The sequence below is a fragment of the Ornithorhynchus anatinus genome, chromosome 4 (genome assembly GCF_004115215.2).
Source record: "Ornithorhynchus anatinus isolate Pmale09 chromosome 4, mOrnAna1.pri.v4, whole genome shotgun sequence".
NCBI lineage: Eukaryota > Metazoa > Chordata > Mammalia > Monotremata > Ornithorhynchidae > Ornithorhynchus > Ornithorhynchus anatinus.
In genome coordinates, this window is record NC_041731.1 from 133076137 (window position 1) to 133095370 (window position 19234).

Genomic DNA, 19234 nt, shown 5'->3' on the forward strand with positions numbered 1-19234 from the left:
CAAGTGCTTAGTACAGTGCTCTGCACACTGCACTCGATCAGTACCACTGAATGAATGAATGAATGATGAAAGCCACCTCGGTCACCTCCACTGTCACCCTGACTCAAGTGGAAATGTGGGGCATTGTGCGTAACAAGTCCCTTTGAACTTTTCATCTTTGAGGATTGAATTGCTGTTCATCTTCTAAGGGACTTCAATCCATCAATCGATCATTTTTATTGCGTGTTTCTAGTGTCCAAAGCACTAAGCCAGTCAATCGCATTTATTGAGCACTTACTGTGAGCAGAGCACTGTACGAAGCGCTTGGGAGAATATGATACAACAATAGACACAACCTGCCCACAACCTGCCCACAACCTTACAGTCTAGAGGATTATAGGGCAATATCATAGAGTTGGTAGACAGGTTCCTTGTCCGCAAGGAGACTGCTAACCAAAGGAATTGTATGTTACTGGAAAGCACGCATATTCCACGGCAGAAATGCACAGTAAAAGCCTCCTGGCTGCTATCGAACACCAAAGCCTCTGGACTGTAAGCTCACCGTGGGCAGGGAACGTGTCCGCCAACTCTCAAGAGCTTAGTACAGTACCCCGCACCCAATAAGCGCTCAGTAAATACCACAGATTGAAAGCCTGGGGTGGTATCTGCATCTTTTGTACAAGAATATCGCAGGGAGATGGCAGGTGGAATTGTACAGAGGTATCCTGCCTATAATTGCAGGAAGGAAACAAAATAAAACCATTTAATTGCCAAAGTAGCCAATATAGTGATAACTTCTGTGTCCTATCCATGAACCCAAACTGGAAAATGGATGGAAAATGGGGAGGAATGAGAATGATAATAGGAGTCTCCCTTAGTGGAGAGACTGGGGAATGGAAAATGGAGAGAAAAAGTGAACAGATTCAAACCAAACCCCCTACTCAGAGCAGATGGCTCTGGATCGAGAAGAAGGACAAGAAGAATGGAGTGGAGATCTCAGCCTCTCCGTCTGCCTGGCCCCAGGACAGGATAATAATAATAATGTTGGTATTTGTTAAGCGCTTACTATGTGCAGAGCACTGTTCTAAGCACTGGGGGAGATACAGGGTAAGCAGGTTGTCCCACATGAAGCTCACAGTCTTCATCCCCCATTTTACGGATGAGGTAACTGAGGCACCGAGAAGTGAAGTGACTTGCCCACAGGCACACAGCTGACAAGTGGCTAATAATAATGATAATAATCATGGTATTTATTAAGTGCTTAATATGGGCCAAGCACTATTGTAAACACTGGGGTAGATACAAGGTAATCAGGTTGTCCCATGTGGGGCTCACAGTCTTAATCCTCATTTCACAGATGAAGTAACTGAGGCACAGAGAAGTTAGTGACTTGCCTAAAGTCACACAGCTGATAAGTGGCGGAACTGGATTAGAACCCACTACCTGTGACTCTCAAGCCCTTGGTCTTTCCACTAAGTTATGCTGCTCTCTAATAATAACTGTGGTATCTGTTAAGCGCTTACTATGTGCCAGACAACTGACTAAGAGCTGGGGTGGATACTGATAACCTTGTATCTACCCCAGTGCTTAGAATAGTGCTTGGCACATAGTAAGCACTTAACAAATACCATCATTATTATTATTATTACCAGCAAATTGGGTCAACAAATACTGGCATTATTATAATTATTACCAGCAAATTGGGTTGGACACAATCCCTGTCCCACGTGGGGCTCGCGCTCTCAATCGTCATTTTCCAGATGAGGAGTCCGAGGCCCGGAGAAGTGGAGTGACTTGCCTAAGGCCCCACAGCGGACAAGTGGCGGAGGCAGGATTAGAAACCGTGACCTCCCGACTCCCAGGCCTCTGCTCTATCCCCTAGGCCTCGCTGCGCTTCTGCTGACCGGATCAGACGAAGGTGGCTTTGTACTTCTGGTCAGGGGTCCTCTTCGGCTCGGTCTTGACCGCGACCATGGATGGGAGGTCTGACATCTTGTAAACGCCTGTCCTCATCCTCCCCTGGCAGGATCGCAGCTCAGAGACGCACCCCTCGAAACCGAGACCCCCCGCCGACTCCGAACGGGGTGGGGGGCTCTCTCTTCCCGCCGGAGCCCCGTCCCGGTCAACGGTTCCGTCCCCGGGGAAGGGCTGGCTCCGGGGACGGTTCGCCGCCGCGTAGACCTTCTGCTCGTCGGCGTCTCCGAACTGTTCCATCTTCCTCACTCGATTGACCCCTGACGGCAGAAGGAAGAAAGTCGGGGATTAGTGGAGTCTAGGAATGCCTGACTCTTTAATGCCCCACACATAGACTCCTTATTTCTTCCTTTCGACCCATCGCTACTTTGCGTGGCTCCATCGGCTTTAAAGCCCTCCATCGCCTTGCCCACTGGAAGGTTTATTGCTATTGTTCTCGTCCGTCCGTCTCCCCCGATTAGACCGTAAACCCGTCAAAGGGCAGGGACTGTCTCTATCTGTTACCCATTTGTCCATTCCAAGCGCTTAGTACAGTGCTCTGCACATAGGAAGCGCTCAATAAATACTATTGAAAAAGGTGAGAAGCAGCGTGGCTCAGCGGAAAGAGTCCGGGCTTGGGAGTCAGAGGTCGCGGGTTCTAATCCCGGCTCCGCCACTTGTCAGCCGAGTGACTTTGGGCAAGTCACTTAACCTCTCTGAGCCTCAGTTCCCTCATCTGTAAAACAGGAATGAAGACTGTGAGCCCCATGTGGGACATCCTGATTACCTTGTATCCCCCCAGCACTTAGAACAGTGCTGTGCGCATAGTAAGTGCTTAATAATAATGTTGGTATTTGTTAAGCGCTTACTACGTGCAGAGCACCGTTCTAAGCGCTGGGGTAGATACAGGGGAATGAGGTTGTCCCACGTGAGGCTCACAGTCTTCACCCCCATTTTACAGATGAGGGAACTGAGGCACAGAGAAGTGAAGTGACTTGCCCACAGTCACACAGCTGAGAAGGAGCATGCCATCATTATTATTATTACCATCCTACCACAACCCAGCCCTCACACTTTGCTCCTCTGATGCCAACCTTCTCACTCTACCTCAGTCTAGTGTAACTCGTCGCCAATCCTTTGTCCACATCCTTCCTCTGGCCCGGAACGCCCTCCCTCCTCAAATCCAACAGACAATTACTCTCCCATTGCTTCAGAGCCTAAATGAGGGCCCATCCCCTCCAAGAGGCCTTCCCAGATTAAGCCCCTCCCTTTCCTCTTCTCCCACTCCCTTCTGCTTTGCCCTGACTTGCTCCCTTTATTCATCCCCTCGGCACTTACGTCCATATCTGTGATTCATTTATTCATATTACTATCTTGTCTCCCCCGCTCTAGACTGTAAGTTCTTTACGGGCAAGGAATGTGTCAGTTTATTATTATATTGTCCTCTCCCAAGCCCTTAGTACAGTGCTCTGCACACAGTAAGGACTCAATAAATATGATTAAATGAAGGGATGAATAATAATAATAATTGTGGAAATGGTAATAATGGTAATGGCACGTGTCATAGTGTTCTAAGCGCTGGGGTGGGTACAGGTTTGTCAGTTTGGACAGAGTCCCTGGCCTACATGGTGCTCACAAGCTAAGGAGTGTGGCTCAGTGGAAAGAGCCTGGCTTGGGAGTCAGAGGTCTTGGGTTCGAATCCCCACTCTGTCACTTGTCAGCTGTGCGACTGTGGGCAAGTCACTTAACTTCTCTATGCCTCAGTTACCTCATCTGTAAAATGGGGATGAAGACTGGGAGCCTCACGTGGGACGACCTGATTACCCTGTACCTGCCCCAGCGCTTAGAACAGTGCAGAGGCATATAGTAAGCGCTTAACAAATACCACCATTATTATCATCATTATTATTATTATTATTAAGTGCTTACTAAGTACCAAGCACTGTTCTAAGCCCTGGGGTAGATACAAGATCATCAGGTCCCATTTGGGGCTCACATTCTAAGTAGAGAAGCAACAAGGCCTAATGGATAGAGCTCAGGCCTGGGAGTCAGAAGGTCATGGGTTCTAATCCCTGCTCTGCCACTTGTCTGCTGTGTGACCTTGGGCAAAGTCACTTCACTTCTCTGGGCCTCAGTTACCTCACCTGTAAAATGGGGATTGAGACTGTGAGCCCCACATGGGGCAGGGACTGCGTCCAACCTGATAAGCTTATTCCTGCCTTTAGTACAGTGCTGGCACACAGTAAGCACTTAACAAATACCACAGTTATGATGTTTATTAGTTTAGCAACATAGAAGCCACATCCAGGACTTCATTCTGCAGAAGGAACCAGTCTGAAATACTGTCTTCCCCATGAGAATGGAAGATCCTTGTGGGAAGGAAATGTGTTCTCACTTGCTTATTTGCTTATGGGAAGCAGCGTGGCTCAGTGGAAAGAGCCTAGGCTTCGGAGTCAGAGGTCATGGGTTCGACTCCCGGCTCTGCCACTTGTCAGCTGTGTGACTGTGGGCAAGTCACTTAACTTCTCTGTGCCTCAGTTACCTCATCTGTAAAATGGGGATTAACTGTGAGCCTAACGTAGGACAACCTGATTCCCCTGTATTTCCCCCAGCGCTTAGAACAGTGCTCTGCACATAGTAAGCGCTTAACAATTACCAACATTATTATTATTATTTTGTATTTCCCAAGCACTTAGTATGGTGCAAGAGGGTGCTCAATAAGTAGTACTCCTACAAGGAGCAGAGAAGAGACTTCCAATCTACTTCCAAAGTGTTCTCGTTAGAGTAAAGGGGCAGTGAAATCCACGGTCAAGCCTGGCCCGGAAATCATGTCAAAGAGATCTCGTCATCATTCATTCATTCATTCAATCGTATTTATTGAGTTCTTACTGTATGCAAAGCACTGTACTGAGCGCTTGGAAAGTACAATTTGGCAACAGAGACAATCCCTACCCAACAACAGGCTCACAGTCTAGAAGGGGGGAGACAGACAACAAAACAATACAAAGCAAGTAAACAGGCAACAGAAGCATCAATATAAATAGAATTATAGATATATGCATACCATTAATAAAATAAATAGAATAATTAATATGTCCATATATACACAAGTGTTGTGGGGCAGGGAGGGGGGTAGAGCAGAGGGAGGGAGTCGGGGCGATGGGAAGAGAAGGAGGAGCAGAGGAAAGGGGAGGCTTAATTTGCGAATGGCATTTATTGAGTGCTTATTGTGTGTGGAGCACTGTACTAAACTCTTGGAAGAGTACAATACAGCAGAGTTGTTGTGACACATTCCCTGATCGCTAAGAGAGGTCCTCAGGAAGGAGCAGGATCCCCTCAAATGCTGTATAGACTATAAGCTCTGTTATACTCTAATAATAATTATTATTATTACGGTACTTTTTAAGGGCTTACTGTGTGCCAAGCACTGTACTAAGCGTGGGGTAGATGCAAGGTAATCAGGTTGGACACAGACCCTGTCCCACATTTCCTTTTGCCATATTCAACGGCCTCTACTCCATCCTAATCCTCCTCGACCTCTCAGCTGCCTTCGACACTGTGGACCACCCCCTTCTCCTGGAAACAGTAGCCGAACCACTTCGCTGACCCCGTCCACTCCTGATTCTCCTCTTATCTCTCTGGCCTCTCATTCTCACTCTCTTTCCTGGGGTCCTCCTTTGCCTCCCACCCCCAAATGTGGGGGTCCCTCGCTGTTCAGTTCTGGGTCCCCTTCTATTCTCCACCTTGGAGAACTCATTCGCTCCCATGGCTTCAACTACCATCTCGACGCAGATGATTCCAAATCTCCCTCTCCAGCCCTGATCTCTCTCCCCCTCTGCAGTTTCTCATTTCCTCTTGCCTTCAGGACATCTCTACTTGGATATCCCACTGACACCTCAAACTTAGGTTCAAAACAGAGCTCTTCATCTTCCCCCCCAAACCCTATCCTCCCCCTGACTTTCCCATCACTGTAAACAGCACCACCATCCTTCCTATCTCACATATCCTTGGCATTATCCTCAACTCATCCCTCTCATTCAACCCACATATTCAATCTGTCACCAAATCCTGCCAGTTCAACCTTTGCAACATCGCTAAAATCGTCCTTTCCTCTCCATCCCAAGCGTTACCACGTTAATCCATGTACTCACCTTATCCCACCTTGATTACTTCATCAGCCTCCTGGCTGACCTCCCGGTCTCCTGTCTCTCCCTACTCCAGTCCATATTTCACTCTGCTGCCTGGATCATTTTTCGACAAAACTGTTCGGTCCATGTTTCCCCACTCCTCAAGCACCTCCAGTGGTTGCCCATCCTCCTCCACAACAAACAGAAACTCCTCACCATCGCCTTTAACGTCCTCAATCACCTTGCCCCCTCCAACCTTATTTTCCTGATTTCCTACCGTAACCCAGCCCACACATTTCACTCCCGTAACGCCAACCCACTCACTGTACCTTGATCTCGCCACCGAACCCTGACCCCTCACCCACGCCCTTCCTCTGGCCTGGAACTCCCTCCCCCTTCATATCCAACTGATGTTCACACTCCCCACCTTCAAAACCTTATTAAAAATACACCTCTTCCAAGAGGTCTTCCCCAAATAAGTCCTCATTTCCTCCTCTCCGACTCCCTTCCGAGTCACCCTAGCACTAGGATTTCTACCCTTTATTCACCCCTTCCACAGCCCCTTAGCACTTAAGCACATAGCCATAATTGAATTTATTATTATTACTAATAATAATAATGGTATTTGCTAAGTGCTTACTATATGCCAAGCAATGTACTAAGCGCTAGGGTGGATACAGGCCAATCGGGTTGGACACAATCCCTATCATTCATTCATTCATTAAGTCGTATTTATTGCGCGCTTACTGTGGGCAGAACACTACACTAAACGCTTGGGAGAGTACGATACAACAATAAACAGACACATTCCCTGCCCACAACAAGCTTATAGCCCATCCCACTTGGAGCTCGCAGTCTCGATCCCCATTTTACAGATGAAATCACTGAATCCCAGAAAAATGAAGTGACTTGCCCACGATCACACAGCAGACATGTGCTGGAGTCCGAATTAGAACCCATGACCCCTCTGACTCCCAGGTCCGCGCTCTAACCACTAGGCCATGCTGCTTCTCTATTTTTATCTCTACTAATGTCTGTCTCCCCCCACCTCTTGTGAGCAGGGAACATATCTATCAACTCTGCTACGCTGTACTCTCCCAAGTGCTAAGTGCAGTGCTCTGCCCAGGGCAAACGCTCAATAAATATCATTGATTTATTGAGCAAGTTGCTAGAGAGCATTATATTCACAGTCTAGAGCCAGGGAGTGACCCGTCTTCATGCTGAGCACCAAATTAAGCAAAAGACGACAGGCAGCACGAAAGCCACTCTATTTCTATTTGGTGACCCAACAACAAATTAGCGGGTGAGAAGGGCAATGAGAGGGATGCTTCAGATTACGGCTGAAACATGGATTTTCGTACTGCTAAGAACTGCTCCCTTTTTTCACCTCACTCAGGACCCATTTATGTCTCTATCCATAATTCATTTATTCATATTAATATCCGTCTCCCCTTCTAGACTGTAAGCTCGTTGTGGGCAGGGAACGTTTCTACCAACTCTGTTGTATTCTACTCTCCGACAGACAGTTACACTCCCCCCGCTCAAAGCCTTATTATTCAGGGCCCGTCTCCTCCGAGAAGACTTCCCTGACTAAGCCCTCCTTTCCTCTTCTCTCATTCCCTTCTGTGTCGTCTTGACGTGCTACATTTATTCATCCCCCTGCCCAGCCCCATACCACTTATGGACATATCTGTAAACGATTTATTTCTAGTAATGTCTATCTGCCCCTCTGGATTGTAAACTTGCTGTAGGAAGGGAGTAATAATAATAATAATAATAATGGTGGTATTTTTTAAGCGCTTACTGTGTGTAAAGCACTGTTCTAAGCACTGGGGGGATACAGGTTGATCAGATTGTCCCACATGGGGCTCACAGTTTTTAATCCCCATTTTACAGATGAGGTAACTGAGGCACAGAGAAGTGAAGTGACTTGCCCAAAGTCACACAGCTGGCAAGCGATGGAGCTGGGATTAGAACCCATGACCTCTGATTCCCAAGTCTGGGCTCTTTCCACTGAGCCACGCTGCTTCTCTATGTCCACTTATTGTTATATTGTACACTCTCAAGGCCGTAGTACAGTGCTCTGCACACAGTAAATGTTCCATAAATACTGACTACTCTGCCAAGCGCATAGTACAGTACTCTGCACACAATAAGGGCTCAGTAAATATGATTGATTGATTGATCGATTAAATGGTTGTAAGCAGGCTTGTAATTAAAACAGTGTCTAGACTGTAAGCTCATTGTGGGCAGGAAATGTGTCCGTTTATTGTCGGATTGACTCTCCCAAGCACTGTCCTAGGCGGTTGGGAGAGTATAGCGTAACAGAGCTGATAGATATGTTCCCTGCTCACAAGAGTCAAGGGAGATGGACACTGGTATAGATTAAATATGCTTCGAGAGAAACAGTACGGCTCAATGGAAAGATCCCAGCCTTGGGAGTCAAGAGGTCATGGGTTCTTATCACTCCTCCACCACTTGTCTGCTGTGTGACCTTGGGCAATTCACTTAACTTCTCTGTGCCTTAGTTCCCTCATCTGTAAAATGGGGATTAAGTCTGTGAGCCCCATGTGGGACAACCTGATTACCTTGTATCGCCCCAGTGCTTAGAACAGTGCTTGACACATAGTAAGTGCTTAACAAATATCATTATTATTATTATTATTATTAAATAAGGAGAAGCAGCATGGTATAGTGGTTAGAGCAAGGTCCTGGGAGTCAGACAGCTCATGGGTGTTAACTGTACTCAGTACAGTGCTCTGGACACAGTAAGTGCTCAATAAATATGACTGACTGACTCGAATTGCCACATCCCAGGTTGGGATGCTTCACTTAAAGTTTTTCTTTTCATAAGAGAAATTCCAGAGGCAAAAGCATCTTTTTATGGTATTTTTTAAGCACTTACTATGTGCCAGGCACCGTACTAAGTTCAGGATAGAAGGGTGATAATGATTTGAAGCAGCAGACACCCCTTGTTCGCTCAACCTCTCACAGGAGGAGCTGTGTACCAGGTGAGGTTAATGTATGCGTTACCACCCTTGTTTACCTTCCAAAGTAAACATTCGCTAGCACCCCACAAGCTAGTTTCTGTTTCCACTTGGAAAGCCCAAGCCAGTATTTTCAACATTAATAACTCATCCAAACCCAAATTTTGTCCAAGCTTAGCCAAGAAATGTCAATTAGCATCGCCTCCGCCTCTAGCGGAAGGTGTCTAGGACTCTGCCGTTTGCAGACTCTTGGCTTTTTGGGGAAAAGCCATTCGTTTTCACAGCTGGAGGAGTCAAATTCAAAAATCAGGTGTTTTTTTTCCTAACCTCCCACTCTTCCCTCTCCTGATTCCCTCTGAGAAATGTAGCTTTGAAAAAGGAAACGTTGAGGAAGATTCGGTAGCATTTGGTCACAAAGATAGCATTGAAAAAGGGATTTGTGATCTTAACGGTTTGATTTTTCTGCCGATCCACAGAATCTTGGGAAAGATCCACTGGAGGGAGGCAGTGCAGCCCAGTGAAAAGAGTCTGGGTTCGAGAGTCCGATGTCTCTCCTTTTCTAGACTGTGAGCCCATTGTGGGCAGGGATCGTCTCTATTGCTGAATTGTACTTTTCAAGTGATTAGTACAGTGCTCTGCACATAGTAAGCACTCAATAAATACGATTGAATAAATGATGAGTGAAAGAGGCTACTCTCCAACCTCAAGTGTGACACTCTTCTCTCCAAATTTTACACTCAAGGGCCGGTCGGAGGTTACTCTCTGGACCGGCCATTTCTGGGGGGCTCGGGCAGCTGTTTCAAGTGCTTAGTACAGTGCTGTGCACATAGTAAGCGCTCAGTAAATACTATTGAATGAATGAATGCTCTACTCAGCTCCTCCCTCCGAAGACCCCCCTCAACCTCGCCCTTCTGACTGGAAATCTGCCAGCTTCCTCGGGCCTGTGCCCGGTTCCCAAGCACCCCGGTGATCTTGGGGGCGTTGGGTCGGCGTGCCCGCAGGCTCCAAATGGGGGAGGCAGTGTGGCCGAGTGGAAGGCACGTGTGTTCAAGAGACCCGGGTTCTAATCCTGTTGTGCCCCTGCCCTGCTGTGTGACCTTGGACAAGTCACTGAACCTTTCTAGGTTTGTTTTCCCGTACATCAGGCAGTCAATCGTATTTATTGAGCGCTTATTGTGTGCAGAGAGCACTGTTCTAAGCGCTTGGGACAGTACAATATAACAACGTAACAGAAACAGTCCCTGCCCACAGTGAGTTTACAGTCTAGAGAGGAACTACATAAAATGGGGATTGACTTCGAACCCAACGGGAAGGGTCTGAGTCCGAACTGATTATCCTCTACCTACCCCAGCGCTTAGAACAGTGCTTAGCATATAGTGAGCGCTTGATAAAATTCATCAATGAATGGGCACACTCTCAGTCAGAGTGAATCATCATGTGAGGTGCCTCCCTGAGTGTTTGTGCCTGCTTCACCTTTGCCCATTTTTCTGAGGGAGAGAGAGAGAGAGTCTGTCTGTCTGTTTCCTCTCCCCTTTGGGAGTTACATCCTCAACCGTACTTCCAGGAGGAGGAAGAGGAGGACGAGAAGGAGGAGAAGAAGGAGGAGAAGGAGAAGGAGGAGGAGGAGGAGGGGAAGGAAGAGGAAATGGAGGAGGAGGTGGGGTGGGAGGAAGTAGGAGAAGGAGGAGGAGGGGAAGGAGGAGGAAATGGAGGAGGAGGTGGGGGAGGAGGAAGGAGGATAGGAGAAGGAGGAGGGAGATGAGGAAGGAGGAGAAGATGGAGAAGGAGGAGGAAGGAGGAGAAAGGAGGAAGAGAAGAAGGAAGAGGAGAAGAAGGAGGAGGAGAAGGAAGAGGAGAAGATGGAGAAAGAGAAGGAGAGGTGGACAAGGAGGAGGAGAAGAAGGAAGAGGAGAAGAAGGAGAAGGAAGGAAGAGGAGGAAGGAGGGCAAGAAGGAAGAGAAGAAGAGGAGAAGACGGAGAAGGAGGAGGAGGAGGAGGAAGAAGAGGAGGAGGGAGAGGTGGAGAAAGAGGAGCAGGAAGGAGGAGGAGGAAGGGAGGAAGTGAAAAAGGACGAGAAGAGGAGGAAGGAGAGGTGGACAAGGAGGCGGAGGAGGAGGAGAAGAAGGAGGAGGAAGGAGGAGAAGGAGGGGTATTAAGAAGAGAAGGTGGAGAAGGAGAAGGAAAGGAGGAGGAAGAGGAGGAGCACATGTGGCAGGGCAAGCCTGGGGTCTGGAGGCTGGCGTGAGGGTCAGACCTTCTCCCCAACCCTCTGTCAGAGAAGCCTCCTAAGGCAAGGCTGTCCTAGCTTTGAGCAGGCTTGGGGGGAGTGGGGGGGGCGGCTGAAGGGAGGGAGGGAGGTGTCCATGACATTGTTCTAAGTGCTGGGGTAGATACAAGGTAAGCAGGTTATCCCACATGGGGCTCACAGTCTTCATCCCCATTTTATAGGTGAGGTAACTGAGGCATAGAGAAACAAGTGACTTGCCCAACGTCACAGAGCAGACAGTGGTGGAGCCGGAAATCGAACCCATGACCTCTGACTCCTAAGCCCGGGCTCTTTCCACTAAGCCACACTGCTTCTCGCCCCATCTCTCCCAGGAGATTGTATGTCCCTTAAGGGCAGGAATATCAGTGATAATAATATTAATAATAATAGTGGTAACTATTTATTAAGCACTTACTATGTGCCAAGCACTGTTCTAAGCACTGGGTTAGATACAAGATAATCAGGTTGGAGACAGTCTCTGTCCCACATGGGGTTCACAGTCTTAATCCCCATTTTACAGCTGAGGGAACTGAGGCCCAGAGAAGTGAAGTGGCTGGCCCAAGGCCACAGAGCAGACATGTGGCAGAGCTGGAATTTGAACTCAAGTCCTCTGACTCCCATGCCCAGATTCCTTCCACTAGGTCATGCTGCCAGATGGAAGGTCAACCAGAGCTGCAGTCAACTCTAGAGGAACATCCTTGGGTGGGAGGAATTTGCTAAAACCTCTCTTTGATCCATCAATCCCCCGTTAGACTGTAAGCACATTGTGGGCAGGGAACATATCACCAACTCTGTTCTATTATAATAATAATGATGGTAGTTGTTAAGCGCTTACTATGTGTAAAGCACTGTTCTAAGCACTGGGGGTGGTAACAGGTAATTAGGTTGTCCCAAGTGGGGCTCATAGTCATAATCCCCATTTTACAGATGAGGTCACTGAGGCACTGAGAAGTGAAGTGACTTGCCCAGAGTCACACAGCTGACAGGTGGCAGAGTTGGGATTAGAACCCATGACCTCTGACTCCCAAACCTGTGCTCTCTCCACTAAGCCAAGCCACTTCTTAACTGCTTAGTACAGTACCCTGTACACAGTAAATGCTCAATAAAAAGAGAAGCAGCGTGACTTAGTGGAAAGATCCCAGGCTTGGGAGTCAGAGGTCATGGGTTCGAATCCCAGCTCTGCCTCTTGTCAGCTGTGTGACTCTGGGCAAGTCACTTCACTTCTCTGTGCCTCAGTTACCTCATCTGTAAAATGGGGATGAAGACTGTGAGCCCCACGTGAGATAACCTGATGACCCTGTACCTACCCCAGTGCTTAGAACAGTGCTCTGCACATAGTAAGCGCTTAACAAATACCAACATTATTATTATTAATAAATACCATCGATTTTGGTATCAATAGCATTGATTACAGAAGCAGCATGGCGTAGTGGATAGAGCACAGGTCTGGGAGTCAGAAGGTCAGGGGTTCTAATCCCGCTCTGCCACCTGTCTGCTGTGTGACCTTGGCCAAGTCTCTTCACTTTTTTGGGCCTCAGTTACCTCATCTGTAAAATGGGAATTGAGACTGTGAGCCCCAGGTGGGACCGGGATTTTGTCCAACCTGTCTTGTTTGTATTCACCTCTGTGCTTAGTACAGTGCCTGGAACACAGTGAGTACTTAAATAACACAATTATTAGTGTTGTCATTATTGAGTGTTCACTGTGTGCAGGGCAATCAATCAGTCAATAGCATTTATTGAACATTTACTCTGTGCAGAACGCTGTACTTAGCACTTGGGAGAGTACACCACCAGAGAATCGGCATTGTACTAAACGTCTTCACTCCTTACAGCCTCATCAGCTACAATTCCCCTTCACGGCCTATTGAACCTTTATCCTAGTCAGCCAGTCAGTCACTCGTATTTACAGAGTACTTACTGTGTGCAAAGCACTGTACTAAATGCTTAGGAGAGTACAATATAACAATAAACAGACACATTCCCTGCCCATAAAGAGCTTACAGTCTAGAGGATTATATTCTACAACTATAGTGCATTTTGCCCTCACTTCAAAGGCACAGATATGGTTACCCTGCAAAGTAATAATGTCTAATAATCAGGCCAGTGCCCTGCTTAATTACACACCAGCTTTCCCTCAAGGACCTAAGATCCCTTTACAAGCATAATTGTGTTACTCTGCACAGTGCCTCAAAAGAGGAGGTGGAAATTTTAGCAGCCCAGCTTAATTAAGGACAAAACAAAGACATCACTTCTCTCATCTGACAAATGAGGATTAAGACTGTGAGCCACAATTGGGACAGGGACTTTGTCAGTCTTGACTACCTCATACCTACCCCAGCATTTAGAACAGTGCCTGGTATAAGCGCTTAACAAATACCATTTTTTTAAAAAAGCCAATGCGACAGATTTGGCAGAAACCTTCTCTGCCCACAAGGAACTGAAGGGAAGTCAGTGTCTCAAGGTCACACGGAGTCCAAGGGCAGAGCCCACTGATATTCATTCATTCATTCATTCAATAGTATTTATTGAGCGCTTACTATGTGCAGAGCACTGTACTAAGCGCTTGGAATGAACAAGTCGGCAACAGATAGAGACGGTCCCTGCCATTTGACGGGCTTACGGTTTAATCGGGGGAGACGGGCAGACAAGAACGATGGCAATAAATAGAGTCAAGAGGAAGAGCATCTCATAAAAACAATGGCAACTAAATAGAATCAGGGTGATGTACATCTCATTAAACAAAATAAACCAAATAAATAGGGTGGTAAAGATATATACAGTCAAGCGGACGAGTACAGTGCTGTGGGGATGGGAAGGGAGAGGTGGAGGAGCAGAGGGAAAAGGGGAAAATGAGGCTTTAGCTGCGGAGAGGTAAAGGGGGGATGGCAGAGGGAGTAGAGGGGGAAGAGGAGCTCAGTGTGGGAAGGCCTCTTGGAGGAGGTGAGTTTTAAGTAGGGACTTGAAGAGGGGAAGAGAATTAGATTGTCTGAAGTGAGGAGGGAGGGCGGGAGGACGTGGCCCGGGGGTCGTTGGCAGGTCAGGCGAGACTGAGGGACGGTGAGGAGGCGGGCGGCAGAGGAGCGGAGCATGCAGGGCGGGCAGGAGAAAGAGAGAAGGGAGGAGAGGTAGGAAGGGGCAAGGTGATGTAGAGCCTCGAAGCCTAGAGTGAGGAGTTTTTGTTTGGAGCGGAGGTCGATAGGCAACCACTGGAGGTGTTTAAGAAGGGGAGTGACAGGCCCAGATCGTTTCTGCAGGAAGATGAGCCGGGCAGCCGAGTGAAGTATATTTCTATCCAACCGCTAGGTCACCTTACTCCTGTTAGACTGCAAATTCCTTGAGCGCCATTATGTCTAATGATAATTATGGTACTTGTTAAGTACTTACAATGCACCAAGCACTGTTCTAAGCTCTGGGGTAGATACAAGTTAATCAGTCTGGACACAGTCCCTGTCCCACATGAGAAGCAGCGTGGCTTAGTAGAAAGAACTCAGGCTTGGTAGTCAGGGGATAATAATGTTGGTATTTGTTAAGCGCTTACTGTGCGCAGACCACTGTTCTAAGCGCTGGGGGAGATACAGGGTCATCAGGTTGGCCCACGTGAGGCTCACAGTTAATCCCCATTTTACAGATGAGGTAACTGAGGCACAGAGAAGTTAAGTGACTTGCCCACAGTCACACAAGCTGACAAGTGGCAGAGCTGGGCTTCAAACCCATGACCTCTGACTCCCAAGCCCAGGCTCTTTCCGGATGTGAATTCTAACCCCTGCTCCGTCACTTGTCAGCTGTGTGACTTTGGGCAAGTCACCCCACTTCTCTGCGCCTCAGTTACCTCATCTGTAAAAAGGGGATTAAGACTGTGAGCCCCATGTGGGACAACCTGATCACCTTGTATTGCCCCCCCCACCATTGCTTAGAACAGTGCTTGGCACATACTTAGCGCTTAACAAATGCCATCATCGTTATTATTATTATTATTGTTCCGACGCTCAGGCCCAGGGTCTACCCACTATTCCCCATAGCTTCTCCACACTGCTTTGGAGGTGTTAGAGGGAAAGGTACAGATCTACAATCTCTGTGTTCAAGTTGAGGTAGCAAGAGGAATCAGACAACTAAGAATGAGGAGAAGCAACTTGGCTTAATAGATAAAGCCCGGCCTGGAAATCAGAAGGAGCTGGGCTTTAATCCGCCGCTTGTCTGCTCTGTGACCTTGAACAAGTCACTTCACCCCTCTGGGCCTCAGTTCCCTCATCCATAAAATGGGGATGAAGACTGTGAGCCCCATGTGGGGCAGGGTCTGGGTCCAACCTGATTACCTTGTATCTCCCACAGCGCTTGCACAAGCACTTAACAAATGCCATTAAAAAATCCTCCTGGGATAAGGGCTGTGTCCAACCCAATTTGCTTGTATCATCCCAACACTTAATACAATTCCAGGCACATAATAAGCACTTAACAAATACCATCATCATTATTACTATAACAGACTTGGCAGGCACATTCTCTGCGAGTGATGAACTAGAGGGGGAGACAGACATTAATAAACACTAAAGCATCAACTGTGAACGAAACACTTTTATCATCTCGCTTTCACAATCTTTCTACTCAGATTGGATCTTGGCTAATCCTAGGTGACTTAAATGTTTCTGAAGTAAGCTCTTTTCTATTAAAAAGTGGGGTCATTCCTCGCTGGCCTCTGTATTCTTAACAGCTTAATCATCCCATCCACTCAACAACCCCCTTTTATCCGAGACACTTAAAACCCTCCACGAAAACAGTTGCATCCGCATTTTATAGCTGGGGAAGAGAAGTTAAATCGGATTTGCCTGAGGCGGAGGCTGTAGCCAAGCCAGGAAGGGAATTCCAATCACCTGACAAGCAATTTATTGTTAGTGAATCAGCGGGTAACTTTTTCTTGATCCTTCCTGAAGGCTGGATTGCAAACCCAAGAACTAAATGGGATCCTCCGCCTGGTTGCTATAAAAAGCAGGCCCCTTTCTGCTAAAATGTAATTTCCTTCACCTGGCTTGTAAAAGACCTCACACAAGGAGGAAGAGGCAGAGTTCATTCCTTCAATCCTATTTTTTGAGCACTCACTGTGTGCAGAGCACTGTATTAAGCACTTGGGAGAGTACGCTACAATAATAGAGACATACAGTCCCTGCCCACAGTGAGCTTACAGTCTAAAGTTCATTCATTCAGTTGTATTTATCGAGTGCTTACAGTATGCAGAGCACTGTATTAAGCGCTTGGAAAATACAGTTCAGCAACAAATAAAGACAATCTCTACCCAACAACGGGCTCACCATCTTAATAATAATAATAATGGTGGTATTTGTTAAGTGCTTACTATGTGCAGAGCACTGTTCTAAGCGCTGGGGTAGACACAGGGGAATCAGGTTGTCCCACGTGGGGCTCACAGTCTCAATCCCCATTTTACAGATGAGGTAACTGGGGCACAGAGAAGTTGAGTGACTTGCCCACAGTCACACAGCTGACAAGTGGCAGAGCTGGGATTCGAACTCATGACCTCTGACTCCAAAGCCCGTGCTCTTTCCACTGAGCCACGCTGCTTCTCGTGGCTCTGCTTCTTCTTCCCACATAGTAGATTAGTGGAAAGAGCAGGGGCCTGGGACCCAGCGGACCTGGGTTCCAATTCCACCCCTTCCACTTGGACAGGTCACTTAATAATAAAAATAATAATAATCATGGTATTTGTTAAGCACTCAGTATGTGCCAGGCACTATTCTAAGCACTGGGGTGAATACAAGCAAATCGGGTTGGATACAGTCCCTGTCCAATGTGGGGCTCACGGTCTCAATCCCAATTTTACAGATGAGGGAAGTGAGGCCCAGAGAAGTAAAGTGACGTGCCCAAATTCACATAGCAGACAAGTGACAGTTCCGGGATTTGAACCCATGACCTCTGACTCCCAAACCCTGACTCTTTCCACTGAGCCACCCTGCTTTTTCACACCATGCTGCTTTTTCCTTCAGTTTCTTTTCTTTCCTTTAGTTTCTTCATCTGTAAAATGAAGATTAAAATCTGTTCTCCCTTCCACTTGGATTGTGAGTCCTGTCAGGGATGAGGACTGTGACCAACCTAATAAATAATCTTTTATCCGCCCTAGCGCTTAGTACTGCCCTCGGCACATATAAGCACTTAATAAATACCACAGTCATGATCATTATTACTATCATGAGTCTGTTCTGGTAGAACACAACAATTTGGCACAAGAGTGTTTAGTAAAGTGCTCACAGTCAGTGCTCAATAAATACCATTGGTTGATATATGAATTCAGAGTCAGAAGAAACCGCACGGCCTTGCATTTCATTAAATTCTTTTTGTCTGTCTCCCATTCTAGACTTTAAGTTCCTGATGATCAGAGAATGTGTCTACTATGGCGTAGTGGGTAGAGCACAGGCCTGGGAGTCAGAAGCTCCTGGGTTCTAATCCCCGCTCAGTCATTTGTCTGCTGTGTGACCTTGGGCAAGTCACTGGACTTCTCTGGGCCTCAGTTTCCTCCACTATAAAATGGGGATGAAGACTGTGAGCCTCCTGTGGTACAGACACTGCATCCAACCTGATTAGCTTGTATCTACTCCAGTGCTTAGAACAGAGTTTGACACATAATAAGTGCCTAACAAATGCCTTCATTATTATTAATAGTAGTACAGTGCTCCGCACACAGTAAGTACTCAGTAAATACCACTGATCGATTCTTTCCACATGGGATTAAATATCAAGAACAATTTCAGAAAGCAATTTTGTCAACTACACCAAGAACAGGGAAGCAGCCTGGCCTAGTGGGAAGGCACGGGCCTGGGATTCAGAGGACCGGGGTTCTAATCCCGGCTCTGCCAATTCCTTACCGTGTGACCTTGGGCCAGTCACTTACCTTCTTTATGCCACAGTTTCCACAACTGTAAAATAGAGCTTAAACACCTCTTCTCCCTCCTACTTGGGCTGTAATCCCATGTGGGACAGGGACTATATCTGTCCTAATTAATACCTACCCCAGTGCTTGGAACAGTGTTTGACACATAATAATAGCTTAACAAATCCCAAAAAAAAAGGAGACGGGGTGACAACGTGAGACTCCTCTTCTGAATCATGGTTTAAACTTCAAAAAGCTCACTCAGGAAAAGCAAGCCTGGACTAGCGGGAAAGTCAAGCGTTTGCCAATATTGCCAGCTCCCACCAGACTTCCTGTCCGTTGGAGGAGGGGGACGGTTAGGATCATGTAGATTTTTTTTCAATGCCTTCCTTGTTCCCAGCCTTCTTCAAAAACCCTTTTATTAAGCGCACAAATCACCGAGCCTGGGCACTCAAACTTTAAAAACCAACTCCCCTGCTGGAAGCAGTAGTGTCAGCTAGGATATTTCAATCAATCAATCATATTTATAATAATAATTATGGTATTTGTTAAGCATTTTCTCTCTGCCAGCCACTGTTATTAATAATAATAATAATAATAATAATAATGATGACATTTGTTAAGCACTTACTATGTGCCAAGCACTGTTCTAAGTGCTGGGGTAGGGTCAAGGTAATGAGGTTGTCCCACGTGGGTCTCACGGTTTTCATCCTCATTTTACAGATGAGGTAACTGAGGCAGAGAGTGAAGTGACTTGCCCAAAGTCACATGGCTGACAAGTGAAGTGACTTGCCCAAAGTCACATGGCTGACAAGTGGTGGAGCCGGGATTAGAACCCAGGACCTCTGGCTCCCAAGCCTGGACTCTTTCCACTGAGCCACGCTGATTACCAGTTAACTGGGTTGGACGCAGTCCCTGTCCCACATGGGACTCACAGTCTTATTCCCTCTTTTACAGATGAGGGAACCGAGGCCCAGAAAATAATAATAATGTTGGTATTTGTTAAGTTAAGTGCTTAATATGTGCCAGGCACTGTACTAAGCACT

The 19234-nt window shown here is 47.1% G+C and overlaps 1 protein-coding gene across 1 annotated transcript in view; it reads right to left on the reverse strand.

Annotated features, from left to right (window-relative positions):
• Positions 1-1831: 1831 nt before the first annotated feature.
• The window catches only part of RGS12 (regulator of G protein signaling 12), a 159477-nt gene continuing 142074 nt past the window's right edge, over positions 1832-19234 (reverse strand). Inside the window, exon 16 of the mRNA XM_029063770.2 lies at positions 1832-2213. Within this exon, the coding sequence (XP_028919603.1) occupies positions 1888-2213 (326 nt within the window). The 3' untranslated portion in view covers positions 1832-1887. The remainder of the gene's footprint in view (positions 2214-19234) is intronic.